Source organism: Mus pahari, chromosome 2 (assembly GCF_900095145.1).
Source record: "Mus pahari chromosome 2, PAHARI_EIJ_v1.1, whole genome shotgun sequence".
Taxonomy (NCBI): Eukaryota; Metazoa; Chordata; class Mammalia; order Rodentia; family Muridae; genus Mus; species Mus pahari.
Window position 1 is genome coordinate 138,428,250 of NC_034591.1, and position 13,326 is coordinate 138,441,575.

General features: G+C 44.1%; 1 protein-coding gene across 1 annotated transcript in view; it reads left to right on the forward strand.

The window, feature by feature from the left end:
* The window catches only part of Necap1 (NECAP endocytosis associated 1), a 15,726-nt gene extending 3,365 nt beyond the window's left edge, over positions 1-12,361 (forward strand). The window contains exons 2-8 of the mRNA XM_021190209.2: positions 3,222-3,322; positions 3,464-3,568; positions 4,311-4,392; positions 5,100-5,208; positions 5,601-5,784; positions 10,152-10,254; positions 10,758-12,361. Coding sequence (XP_021045868.1) covers positions 3,222-3,322; positions 3,464-3,568; positions 4,311-4,392; positions 5,100-5,208; positions 5,601-5,784; positions 10,152-10,254; positions 10,758-10,806 — 733 coding nt within the window. The 3' untranslated portion in view covers positions 10,807-12,361. The remainder of the gene's footprint in view (positions 1-3,221; positions 3,323-3,463; positions 3,569-4,310; positions 4,393-5,099; positions 5,209-5,600; positions 5,785-10,151; positions 10,255-10,757) is intronic.
* Positions 12,362-13,326: the final 965 nt, after the last annotated feature.

Consider the following 13,326-nt stretch of genomic DNA (forward strand, 5'->3'; position numbering starts at 1 on the left):
CTCCCCAACTTGCTTCTTGGTCATGATGTTTGAGCAGGAATAGAAACCCTGACTAAGACAGTATATTTTACACAGGGTCTCACCGTAGAGCCCTGTGGCTCCAAACTCCTGGAGATGTGCTTCCCAACTGTTGGGACTCAATGCTTTCACCACCACACCTGGCCAGTGAGCTTAGCTTTTAGTGTTGTTTGGAGACCAGCAAATCCAAGAATTCTTTAGACTTGGTTTTGAAGAGGGAGAGGGATTAAGGATCAAGGATGAAGGAAACTGCTGCCACATATCATTTATATATTGAAAATTTGTTTAATATTTAAGGACACTATATACATAAGATAAAAATGATGAAATACCTACCTGCCCATAAATTGTCATTTGATTTCCACATATGTATCATGGCTTTCATGTACTCCCACCCCAAAATAAATAAGCGAACAAGCAAATTTTTTTAAAAAGTTAATTCATGAGGATGTGTAGAATGTTCTACTCTGGATTAGATTCAGGTACTTAGAGGCTTTGAAGGCAGAACATCAAGAGAGAAGGAGATGAAAGCATTTATCTTACAGTCCTGTTGAGAAGCTCTGCTGGGGCTGTGGGCTAAGTGGTAGGGGCTTGGCTAGCACACCCAAGGACCTGGGCTTGATCCCAAACACTGCAGAGACAAAAACCGGTGTTTTTGTTTGGCTTTCTTTTAGCGTGGTATCTTGTTAAACTTTCTCTTTTTACTTTTCTTCCAGGAAAGTATTGGTAGCTTTTTTTATTTGTTTTTGTTTTTTGTTTTGAGGCAGGGCCTTAATGTTGTAGCTCAGGCAAGCCTCACTCTCCCTCTGATCCTGCTTTTAACCTGTAAAGGATTTTAGGCATACACACCATGCTTTGAATTGAAGTCTTCAGGTTCATAAGAGATAAATTATTATTGTGACAGTGGTGTTTACATTTTAGATGTTTTTTCCCGAGCCCTGTTCTTAGATTCTCAGCTGTCCGCTCCTCATCTTTCCTTGCAAACACCTATTAGACCCTGAAGTTCAGAATTCAGTCTCCTCCTCCCAGATAGAGCCCACAACAAGCTTTCCTTAGTTTAGTCGCTGGTAGCTTGTTGCCCAGGTCTTAAGAAGCTTGCAGTCCTCCTTGGTCTCTCCTGCTCCTGGCCCACACCACATTAGAAAACCCTGCTGCTGTTACTCTAGAATCCACAGTCTTGCTAGTTGCTTCTGCTCCTGTCTCCTCCCAGCCCTTCTCACGACTCACTGAAACGGTACTTAACTAAGTGCCCCGCTTCTGCCGTCACAGCCCTCCATCTCTTCTTTACAGCAGACAAAGTCATGGCTGTAAGGTACAGGGACGACTGAGTCGCAAACCTGTCTAAAACCTGGCCTAGTCAGTTTTCACTTAGCTCAGGAAAGGCCATGCTTTGGATGGATTACAAGGGCCTACGTGGTCTGCCTTTCTTTGCTTCCCAGCTGGCTTCTTTTCTCTCTCTCTCTCTCTCTCTCTCTCTCTCTCTCTCTCTCTCTCTCTCTCTCTGATTTATTTATTTATTAGGTGAGTACACTGTAGCTGTCTTCAGACACCCCAGCAGAGGGCGTCAGATCTCGTTAAGGATGGTTGTGAGCCACCATGTGGTTGCTGGGATTTGAACTCAGGATCTTGGGAAGAGCAGCCAGTGCTCTTAACTGATGAGCCATTTTGGCTTCTTGCAAGAACAGCAGCTTCCTCGTCCTCAGACCCGAGCAGCAAGCGTGCTCTCACCTCAGCACCTTCGTTCGCTCTGTGCTTAGAGCACGTTCCTCTCAGGCAGCCACAGGAAACTGCCACCACGTCCTCCTCCTGAGCTTCTGGCCGTGTTTCCAGGGTCAGGCCTGGATTCCTTCCTATGGAGCAGGCCTCAGATCCAATCTAAAAGCAGGCGGTTATCTTCACAACCTTTGTGCTGCCATTTGCTCTACGTTTTTGCCTAACATGCACATTCTTGGTGAGGCCTACCTTGACTCCTCCCTTTTTTTTTTTTTTTTTTTTGGTGTGAAACCCAGGGCTTGGTTCTTGCTAAACAAGCTTTGACCACTGAGCTTTGTCATCAGCTTCCTGCTTACTCTTGAATCTTGAATCCCGTAACCTGTCCCCCACTGTAGATTTCTTATCTGCCTCTGTATTTCCTTCTCACCTTACCCTAATAACCTAAGATACCGCTATTGTGTGTGTTTCTTTCTGTTGAAACGTGAACTTTCAGGGGGAAGAGTGTTTTGTTTGCTGTTACAGAGTGTTGCCTGCCACTTCATCAGTACCGTGTAAATACTGGCTGAAGTCAGTGAGTGATGGTACATAGTGATCTCGGGAGCAGCAGATACACTTTGCTGTTTCCTGAGTAATGAAGCATCATTAAGTAAAAGCCTCCAGGTAGGAGAATACCATGGTAGGAGAAACTACAGTTTTAGAATTTTGGTTTTTGAAGTGGGCTTACTATGTCCAGTAGGGTGACTGTGAATCACAGAGGTGTGCCTGCATCTGCTTCTTTAGTGCTGGTAGTAAAGGTGTGCACCATGGAACTCAGCTTAGGTTTTATTTTTTTTTCTGATGTTAGGGATTGTGTACTAGGTAAGTCTGTATCACATAACTGCATCACAATTCTCAAGAAATTTAGTTTCGGGTCTTCCTGCCTATCTTGAGTAAGGGTTTCTCTGTGTAGCCCTGGCTGCCCTGGAACTCGCTCTGTTGACCAGACTGGCCTCAGACTCAGAGATCCGCCTCCTGCGTGCTGGGGTCAAAGGTATCACCACTACCGCCTGTCTGGCTGGAGGTTTCTATTCGTACCGGCTTTGCATATCTCCATTGGGACTTAGTAAGCCTGCAGGTGGCACAAAGGAAACATTGTTACCTGTACTAGACGGCATGTAACGTGAGAACACGAGGATTCAGTTTAAAGAGCTTGAGTTATTTTTCTTGACTGTTTAATAGGCAAAAAGAGTAGGCTTTCTGACATGGGAAAATATAGCCAGTGAAATCCCAGCACCGGGAGGCAGAGGCAGGTGGACCTCTGGAGTTCAAGGCCAGCCTTGTTTACAGAGTGAGTTCCAGGATAGCCAAGGCTACATAGAAAAATCCTGTCTTAAAACCAAAACCAAAACCAAACCAAACCAAACCAAACCAAACCAAACCAAACCAAACCAAACCAAACTGCTGCTCATGGAATGTACCTGAGGCCTCATGCTTGCTGTTTTCCTTGATAGGGCATCTGACTGGAAGCTAGATCAACCTGATTGGACTGGTCGCCTGCGAATCACTTCAAAAGGGAAGATTGCCTACATCAAACTGGAAGATAAAGTTTCAGGTAAGTGCAGCTCCTCAGGCGTGGTGGATGCTGGGTAGTGTGGTAGTAAGTCTCCTCTGTTAAGGACTGACTTGGGGAAATGCCGGTTGGCTGAGTTAGCTTTGCTGCTGCTGCTCAGAGATGCCTTTTTCCTACCGTTAGGGGAGCTCTTTGCTCAGGCCCCTGTGGAACAGTATCCTGGGATTGCTGTGGAGACAGTGACTGACTCCAGCCGCTACTTTGTGATTAGGATCCAGGATGGCACAGGTAAGAAATCTGGGCTTCTCGGTGGGATAAAGTTAGGGAAATAGGTTGTACCCTAATAAAATCGTGTCCTCATTATGCTTCTCTTCCTTTTACAACTTTTTCTTTCCTCTTTTTCAGTGTTACTATGATGCTATTGAAGGGAAAAGGATTAATATTTATAAATGTGAGCTTATGCTCATTTTGTTAAGTTAATCAAAGTGCTTATTTAACAAAAGAGAGCATGTTATTTTGGGTTTTGATGGACTTGTCTTGAATTACAATTTCTACGGCAGCATTTCTCAGCCATTTCTTCATTTTATTTTTTTAAGACGGACTCTTACTATGCTCCTGGTTGATGCAATAAATGCTAGTTAGGCTGGCCTTGAACTCAGAGATGGGCCTGCCTCTGCTGGGCTCATGGTTGTGTACCACCATGCCCGCCTCTTGGTAGTTTTTAATAGGTTGGTAACCAAGGACAATAAATATTTCAGCACAGGCCAAATTGTGACTGCAGCTCTTAGTTTGCTGGTTGCAGAGTGAAGTAGCTACAGGCACACTCCCGTCGGTGGGGCTCTATTTCAGTGGAGCTTCATTGTCAGGCTTGTGCTGTGGGAAGAGTTGGCCTATCGGTTGCATGTTATCTGCTGACTGCTGGCCTGTGAGAAGAGTCTAAGCAGATCTTATGCGTCTTGTATGACACGTAGCTCTGATAGGCAGAAGTCGTCACAGGGAGCATGCTTTCTGAGATCCCTCCTTCTCACAGGGCGCAGCGCGTTTATTGGCATCGGCTTCACGGATCGGGGAGATGCCTTTGACTTTAACGTTTCCCTGCAAGATCACTTCAAGTGAGTGAAGCTTGCTCTTGGTTTTCGGGGTACATAATTATGGGGTACTGCCTGCGCGGGTGTTTCTCTCCCACATGCCTTACTTAGCAGTCTGGTCTGTGCTTCTTCCTTATCTTTGTGCCTGGTCTCGTCTTTCCATGCAGCCCGTAAGATACTTTAGATCCTCGTGCAGTGGTTTGTGTTGATGCCTGGTTAAACCCATGGGGAATTTGCCCTTGATTTTAAAAAGATGGGGGACGGTGGCCCACAGCAGCAGCGACTGTTCATGGGCAGCTGTGCACCATTCCTGTCACGCACGCAGATGATGTGTTCCATGCTTGCGTGTGAGCTTGGCACAACTGTAGTGACCAGCACCCAGTACCACATCACTTCCTGTCTCTAGGACACTGTGGGTCTTTATTCCTTCAGGACTCTGAAGTCCAAAGCCCAGAGATGGAACCAGGAAGGACCTAGTAACTAACACAGCTCCTCTGGGGCAGTACGCAGGCACAGGGCTAAGAACTCTCGAGAGGGATGTGTCTACCACACACTTGGTATGGCTTCTCACTCTGAAAGTTTGTATAGTTTTTTCATTTTCTCTCTCATGTTATATGGGTCCCCCACTCTGCTTTCTGGAATTTCAGTTCATCTGAGTGAGAGATAATCAGATTTGGGTCAGACTGCTTCAGGTAATTGCAAGCTGAGATTAAATTCTTATTTCCCCAAAGGTGGGTAAAGCAGGAAACTGAGATTTCCAAAGAATCACAGGAAATGGATAATCGTCCTAAGTTGGATTTAGGCTTCAAGGAGGGACAGACCATCAAGTTGAGTATTGGGGTAAGTGTGATTTTTTTTCTTTACGTTTTATTATATGTGTATGGATGTTTGGCCTGCATATGTTCGTGCACCACAGGCATTCAGTGTGGAGGCTAGGAGAGGGTGTTGAATCCTCTGGACTGGAGTTATAGATGGCTGTTAGCTGCCGTGGGGGGTGCTGGGATTCAAGCCTGTGTCCTCTGGGAGAGCAGTCAGAGCAAGACAAGGTATCACTGTATAACCCAGGTGGCCTGGAACTTGCTATGTAGATCAGGCTAGCCTTGAATTCACATACCCACCTACTTCTTCCTCTCTCGTCCTGTGGTTCAGGGTGTGTGCTGACTGGGTAGGAGGGTTTTATTATTATTTTCCTGTGATTCTGTGGGTCTGTGACATCCCCCTCTCTCTTGTAGAACATTACAGCCAAGAAAGGAGGTGCTTCTAAGCCCCGGGCCTCAGGGACGGGGGGCCTGAGCTTACTCCCACCTCCACCTGGAGGCAAAGTCACTATTCCCCCACCATCCTCCTCAGTTGCCATTAGCAACCATGTCACCCCACCACCTATTCCAAAATCTAACCATGGAGGTAATGATTCAGGTAAGTGTTGTACTTAACTTGACAATAACCTTAAGTTAGGTTTTAAGTGGATAATCCATTTACAAGGGATTTTTTGTAGGAAGGTGTTTTTGGGACCGACAAGCTGATGTTGGGGAGGGATCAGAAATTTCCTGGGGAAGTGCTGTTTGGTAGTGCTCTGACAGAAGCCATGTGCTTATGTAGAAGACTGTGTCTGGCTGGGCTAGAGGAATGACTAAAGGTAAGTGCTGCTCCTACAGAGGCTGTGGATGTGGTTCCTAGCACCCTTGTGGGTCAGGCAGTTTACCAGGGCCTCTGAGGCCTCTGACCTCCGAGGGCACAGGCACTCATGTGCACATACTCATATACAGACACACATACACATAATTAAAATAATAAAATAAGCCGGTTGGTGGTAGCACATTCCTTTAATCCCATCACTGAGGAGGGGAATCTCTGAGTTCCAGGCTAGCCTGGTCAGGGCTACACAGAGAAACTATCTCAAAACAAAACAAAACAAAACATAACAAAAGACACATTAATTAACTTAATGAATGCACTTGGTAAACATTTAAGTTTTCTCAAAAAACCCCCCTCAAAAAACAAAACAAAACAAAACATAACAAAAGACACATTAATTAACTTAATGAATGCACTTGGTAAACATTTAAGTTTTCTCAAAAAACCCCCCTCAAAAAACAAAACAAAACAAAACCCCTCACCCCCCCAAAAAAACCCAAAATAACGCCAAACGATTTACTTTTAGGTAGCCTAGGCCTTGAATGTGCTGTTTAGCTGAAGATGACCTAGAATCCCTGATCTTCATTTCCCGAGTACTGGCGTTATGAGTTTGTGCCATAGCATGGCTTGCTTAAGGTCTTTTAAGTCTTGAGTGACCTTGCTTGCAAAATGGAGGTGGAGAATTACCCCAGGTTGGTAAGGTTAATGCTGTACAGTGCTGCCACAGTTTCTGGAACATAGCCCTTCTGTGAAAAGATGCCACTGGGTCTGCATGTTTATCATCTTCCAGTCTGGTTAGCCCACACAGTGACTGGAAAGGCTGAAGCTGGAGGATCATAAATACAAGGCCTGCATGCTACATAGTGAGCTGCAGGCCAGCTGGAGCTGGGGAGCTCCACTCACACAAAGCTACCAGACAACGTTTCTGTTCTTCCCTATTGGCTGGAGCAAAACAGCAGCTATAGTTATACTTTCCCGTTTGGAAAAAAAGAGACCACTAAGACTTAAGGAATTTTTCTTTTTCTTCTTTTTCTTTTTTTTTCATTTTCTTTTTGAGGAGCTATTACTGTATAACGCAGGCTAGTCTAGAGAACTCAGTAAGAAATGAAACTGTGTGTGTATATTCATATATGCATATACATACACATTTAGTACTAGAAAACCAGGTGTTAGATTTTGTTAGGTGTTAACTTTTTCTTTTTCTTTTTTTCGAGACAGGGTTTCTCTGTATATCCCTGGCTGTCCTGGAACTCACCTGGCCTCGAACTCAGAAATCCGCCTGCCTCTGCCTCCCAAGTGCTGGGATTAAAGGCGTGCGCCACCACGCCCGGCTAGGTGTTAACTTTTTACTCTGTTTATTTCGAGTATGGTGCTCACACATTTGTGCATCATCCTTGTGCAGTGGCCGTCCTAATTGTCCCTGTATTGTGGCAGGTTAGTGTGTGTGCTGCTGAAGTGAACATTTGGTTGTTTTTTTCGAGATAGGTTCTCACTATGGAGCTCTGGCTGTCCTGGAATTCACTAGGTAGACCAGGCTGGCCTTGAATTTAGAGCAGTCTGCATGCCTCTTCCTCTCGAGAGCTGGGATTAAAGGTGTACCAGTACTCATGGCTTAAAGTGAACACTTTATAAAATTGTTCTTAGCAGATTTTTATTTTATGCGCATGGGCGTTTTGCTTGTATGCCTGTCTGTGCTGCATGTGTTTGCCGTGCCCTTGGCCAGAGAGAGCATTAGACTGAAAGGGGGAACTGGAACTGGAAGGGTAGATGACTTTGAGCCATCATGTGGGCACTGGGAACTGACCCTGGGCCCTCTGGAAAAGGAGCCATCTCTCCAACCTCCCCTCCCACCACCTTTGAGACAGTATCTCTTATAATCTAGGCTGGCCTCAAACTTGTTATGTAGCTGAGGATAGCTTTGAACTCTTGATCATCTTACCTTCCTGTGCAGAGATAACATGTGTGGGCCACTGTGCTTGTATTTCTTTTATGATTACTTTTTTTTTTAAAACCATTTTTTAAAGTTTATTTATTTATTTATTTACTTTAATGTGTATGAGTACATTGTAGCTGTATTGATGGTTGTGAGCCATCATGTGGTTGCTGGAAATTGGATTTCAGGACCCCACTTGCTCTGGCCTAAAGATTTATTTATTATATGTACATACACTATAGCTGTCTTCAGACACCCCAGAAGAGGGCATCAGATCTCATTACGGATGGTTGTGAGCCACCATGTGGTTGCTGTGGTTTGAACTCAGGACCTTTGGAAGAGCAGTCCATGCTCTTAGCCACTGAGCCATCTCACCAGCCCTTAAGGTTACTTTTTGAAGTCGCTGTGAGTGGGTTTCATTACGGCACTCGTCATGTGTGTGCGGTGTGTTTTGTTCTGGCTCATTCCCTTCTTTCACTACCCCTCCCCCATCCCCTAATCCTTCTGATCTGATTTACTGCCTGCTTCCTTTATTTCCACCAGAATCTGGGAGTTTTTAGTTTCATGTATTGGGTAATACATATTATGTTTTGAGTTGATCACTAAGGGTAAACTTTTTCTAAAACTTGGGAGGTAGAAATTTTGTAGCTGCTCATTTATGTCACCAGAAGGTACCAGGGACCCTATTTAAGATTAAAAAATTATTAAAAAATTCTTACCCATTTGCGCATTTTGTTGAATGAGGCAGTGACCCAATTTGACCCAATTATCTTTTCTTTTTTCTTTTTGTTTTCTTTTTTCTGTCTCTGTGTAGTTTTAGCTGTCCTGGAACCCTGTCTGTAGACCAGGCTGGCCTCCCACTCTGAGCTCCGCCTGCCTCTACCTCTGCCTCTGCCTCCCGAGTGCTGGGATTAGCTTAGTTATGATTCACTAAAAGAGGGAATATAAGTGAAATGACTTGAGAAAACTTGTGACCACACAGCTGAGGATTAATTTTTCAATTAAACTTTTTATTTTGAGAATTAAGAAATTTATACACAGTTATAAGAAATAATGAAAGGAAGAAAGTATGCAGGTACATAGCTCAAGTCCCAGTACTTTGGAGGGAGAAGCAGTTCAGTGTCCTCCTAAATGACTCAACTGCCAGGCCAGCCTGAACTACTGGGGACTTGGTCTCAAATTGAAAAAGAAAAATATTGAAAGAAAACTTGTATCCCCTTTTTTTAGTATCTCTGATAACATTTTACAAAACTTTCTTTGACTGTTACATTATCTTCTAATCTTACTCAAGTTTCTCACCTTTGTGTATGTATGCATAGACCTTAGTTTTATGCAGTTTTGCCCTTCATAGGTTCACAGATCCACTGCGATAATCAGGCTGCAACAAGTCTGTACCACTGTCTTTTATTTCAAAAGACTTACTATTATTATTACTATTATTATTGTTATTATTATTATTATTATTACTATTATTATTGTTATTATTATTATTACTATTATTATTATTTTTCTTGTTTTTTAGAGTCAAGTTTTCTCTGTATAGCTCTGGCTATCCTGAAACTCACTCTGTAGACCAGGCTGGCCTCAAACTCAAGAGATCTGCCTGCCTCTGCCTCCTGAGTTCTGGAATTAAAGGCATGTGCCATCACCATCTGACTAAATTTATTATTTTTAACGTGAGTGCAAGTACCCTTAGAGGCGAAAGGTGTCAGAGCCCCTCGAGCTGGAGTTCCAGATGGTTGTGAGCTGCCTGCTTGAGGGCTGGGAACAGCATTTGGGTCCTGTGGCAGAGCAGCATGTGCTTTTAACCATTAAGCTATTCCTCCAGCCCTACTGTCAGAATCTGCAGTATCGCCCTTTATAACCACACTCCTCTGGGCTCCCCTTCTCCCATCCCTGGCTTGTGGCAGTCTCTTATCTGCCCTGCGTTTATATAAAGTTACTGCTTCAGGCATGTTATGTAAGTGGGGTGATAGAGTTTGTAACTTTTGGGGACTGGCTCTTACTTAGTGTGAGTCTCAAGTCATCCTATATGTCACGTTTTCTCCTGTTTATTGCTGATTATATATGTATCTACACCATCACCTACATAGAACATTCAAGCTGTTCCAGTTTTGAGTGATTATAAATAAAGTTGCTGTGACCTTTGGGTGTAGGTTTCCTTGTGAACATCTGATTAAACTCTCCCCAACTCCCCCACCCCTGTCTTGTTTAGATATCCTGTTAGATTTGGATTCTCCTGCTCCTGTCTCGACTTCAGCACCAGCTCCAGTTTCTACAAGCAATGACTTGTGGGGAGACTTCAGCACTGCATCCAGGTAATAGGCACACTGTACCCAGCAGCCTTCCCCTTAGTGTACAGAGCAGTGGTTCTCAATCTTCTTGATGCTGTGACTTTTAAATAGTTTCTATGGTGTGCTGACTGCCAACCTTACCATTATTTTATTGCTACTGTATAACTGGAATTTAGCTACTGATAAGAATTCTAATGTAAGTATCTGATATCTAGGATATCTGATACATGATCACTGGGAAAGAGTGTTCAACCCTCAAAGGGGTTTCTACCCACAGGGTGAGACCCTCTGGTATAGAGGTTGTGAAGCAGCTGCTGTCGGGTGGGTTTCAGTAGGAGGTCTAGGGAGCGCTGTGGAGGAACTGGGAGGAGGGGTGAGGAACACTGCAGGAGAGGCTTACGGATACCTCAGGCCTTGGGAAGGGGACCTAGAAATTCTGGACAGCAGGTTTTAAGACTCGGAAATGAAGACTGGAATCTCAAACTAACATAGTATCTTGGTTTTCTGTCTCTTTCCTTCTCTTACAGCTCTGTCCCTAACCAGGCACCACAGCCATCTAACTGGGTCCAGTTTTGAGTAGCACTGGCAAGAAGTAAGGACACTTGAAGAATAAAAATGACCTCAAGGGCACCATTCTCTGAGGGAGTTGAGGGACAGCTTCATTTCCCAGAACCCAAAACAGTGGTCAGTCTTTCCCATAGCTTCTCTGTGCATTCAGGCTGGATTCTTTTTTGTTACCTCTGTGTTTCTTGCTGTATAGCCAGGGGACAATCTGCTGTTTCCTGCTCATAACCAAGCAGGGGAGTAGTGGGAATTATCACACTGACCGACTTTGCAGAGTTCAGAAGGCCAACTTTATGAATGGGAGTGACCTCTAACATACGTAAATTCTTGAACTTATTTCAGAATCATCTCATGATTCCCTAGTTAGCAATTTCAGGAGAGATAAATGCCTTGAAACTGTCTTGTCCACCAATCCAAGACTAAAAATGGGCAGGCTGGCCCCAGGACTCACAGAGTTTGGGTTTTCATAGGGTTAGATTTGGAGAAAGCTGTGTCCCAGGCCTTTTCTGTAAGACCTCCTTCAGGCTTATCCCATTCAGTGAACATCCTATGCTGGGTGGAGCCCCATCACCTTCTTGTGTGTTTACATGTCTTTTCCTTTGACAAGAGGGTTGTGTTGGTGGTACCTCACTGTTTTTCTTGTTCAGTAGTGCAGCATCTTTGACCAATGAATATTTCTGAGATGAAGGGGGTCAAGGGGCTGTGCTTCCCACATTGTAGTCTACAGAAGTGTTTAATTTCTTGCAGCTCCATGTAATTGCTGCATTTGAAGCATAGCATTAATTTAAACTCACCCTGTGTTTGACCTGAAGAGTTTTAACTTGATATGTAGAGCAGAAAGCTGGAAGCACTTAGCTCCCATTCAGTACCCACAATGCCTTGCTGCCTGGTTTTGACTCCTTTTTATAAACATTTCATTTCAGTCCATTTAGCGATTCAATGGAAAGCTGCTGTTAATGCTGTCAGTGTGATGTCAGCTTTCTTTACCTGTGACAGGCAGGCTTTGCACTAGGCTTTGATACCCAGCTAGGATAGCTTAAAGCAAGTTCCCACCCCATCACTCTCCAGGTCTGCCCACCATTCCTTTTACAGTGCTGTGAAGAGCTCCCGTTGAGGTCGGTGGGTACTGTCCTTTGTTTGTGGGGCAGTTTGAGGGCAGAGTGGGAGGACTCTCACTCCTGCAAGCACCTGCTTGTATAGCACACTCGGGCTGAGGAGAGTCCTTTCCAATATATCGTTTCTTCTCAATGCTCTCCTTAGCTCTTTCTAACTTCGGGTCCATTCTTTCCCATTGCCTCCTCCCCTTCCCAGGCAGCTCTCTTCTTGCAGAGCCATGGCAGGACACTTAAGTTCCAATACAAACACTAAGAAGAAAGTATAAGATCACTAGTGACTGTTGGGAAACCTATTTTCTCAATCTTCCTCCATTTTGTGTTCTTTGTATTCTTAAGATGATAATATATTATGTATTTGAATTGCTGAAAATTGAAAATGAAGTTGAAGATATATGTATATAAGCGTATGCTGTATCGGTGCAATAATGGTAATTAAAGATATTTAAAAAGGTTTTGGTTTTTCATCTTTTAGTTTATGTCCTATCTCCCCTCCCAGGGCTTTGTGCACTTTGAGGGTGGGGCGGGGGGAAGAAATCTTTATTGCTAGATATATTCCTAGCTCCATTTGTCTTTTTAGTTTAATTGACCCAGTACATAAGGGCCAGCAAGCAATAAAGGGACACACGCATTCATTACTCTTTTAAGAAATGGGATTATGGCAGACATTTATCATTCAGACCCCTGCAGTATTTAGACTAGGATCACTGAACTAGAGAAATACAGAAAAAGGCCCTGCTGGTCATTGAATCAATGTTACTTTGGATGTGGCATCAAAAGTACAGACACATTAGTAGCTAAGTTAATATGCGTTTATGAGCATGCACAAAGCTGGGGTTCAGTTCTCAGCACCATGTAACGTCGGGCATGATAGTACATGCTTGTGATCTTAGCCCTGGCAGGTGGAAGCAGGAGGAGCAGAAGTTCGGCATCTGTTGGGAACTTAGAGAACTAATGCCATCCCTGTCTATGTGAGGACTCACCCTGCACCCCCCCACCCCCACCCTCCGCTCCCTAAGCACCGAAACAAAAAACAAGCAGACACGAGAAGTTTATAGTGTTAAATATTATATAGTGTTATAGACAGCATAATGGAAAAAATAGCATCCAAGTGTAAGGAATTCTTACCACTCTAGCAAAAAAATAGTCTGCCTTGAGAATGGTCCAAGCCCTGTGGTATGTGGTTTTGAAATGGTTCCAAATGCCTACTTGTACCCAAGTGACATTTGACTCCTTCATGACAATTGCACACAATGCCTCATCAGACCACATATGAGAATTACACACCATGCCCAATCAGACCACATAAGAGAATTACACACCGTGCCCCAAAAGACTACATATGAGAATTAGACACTGGCCCCATCAGACCACATAGGAGAATTGCACACCATGCCCCATCAGACCACATATGAGAATT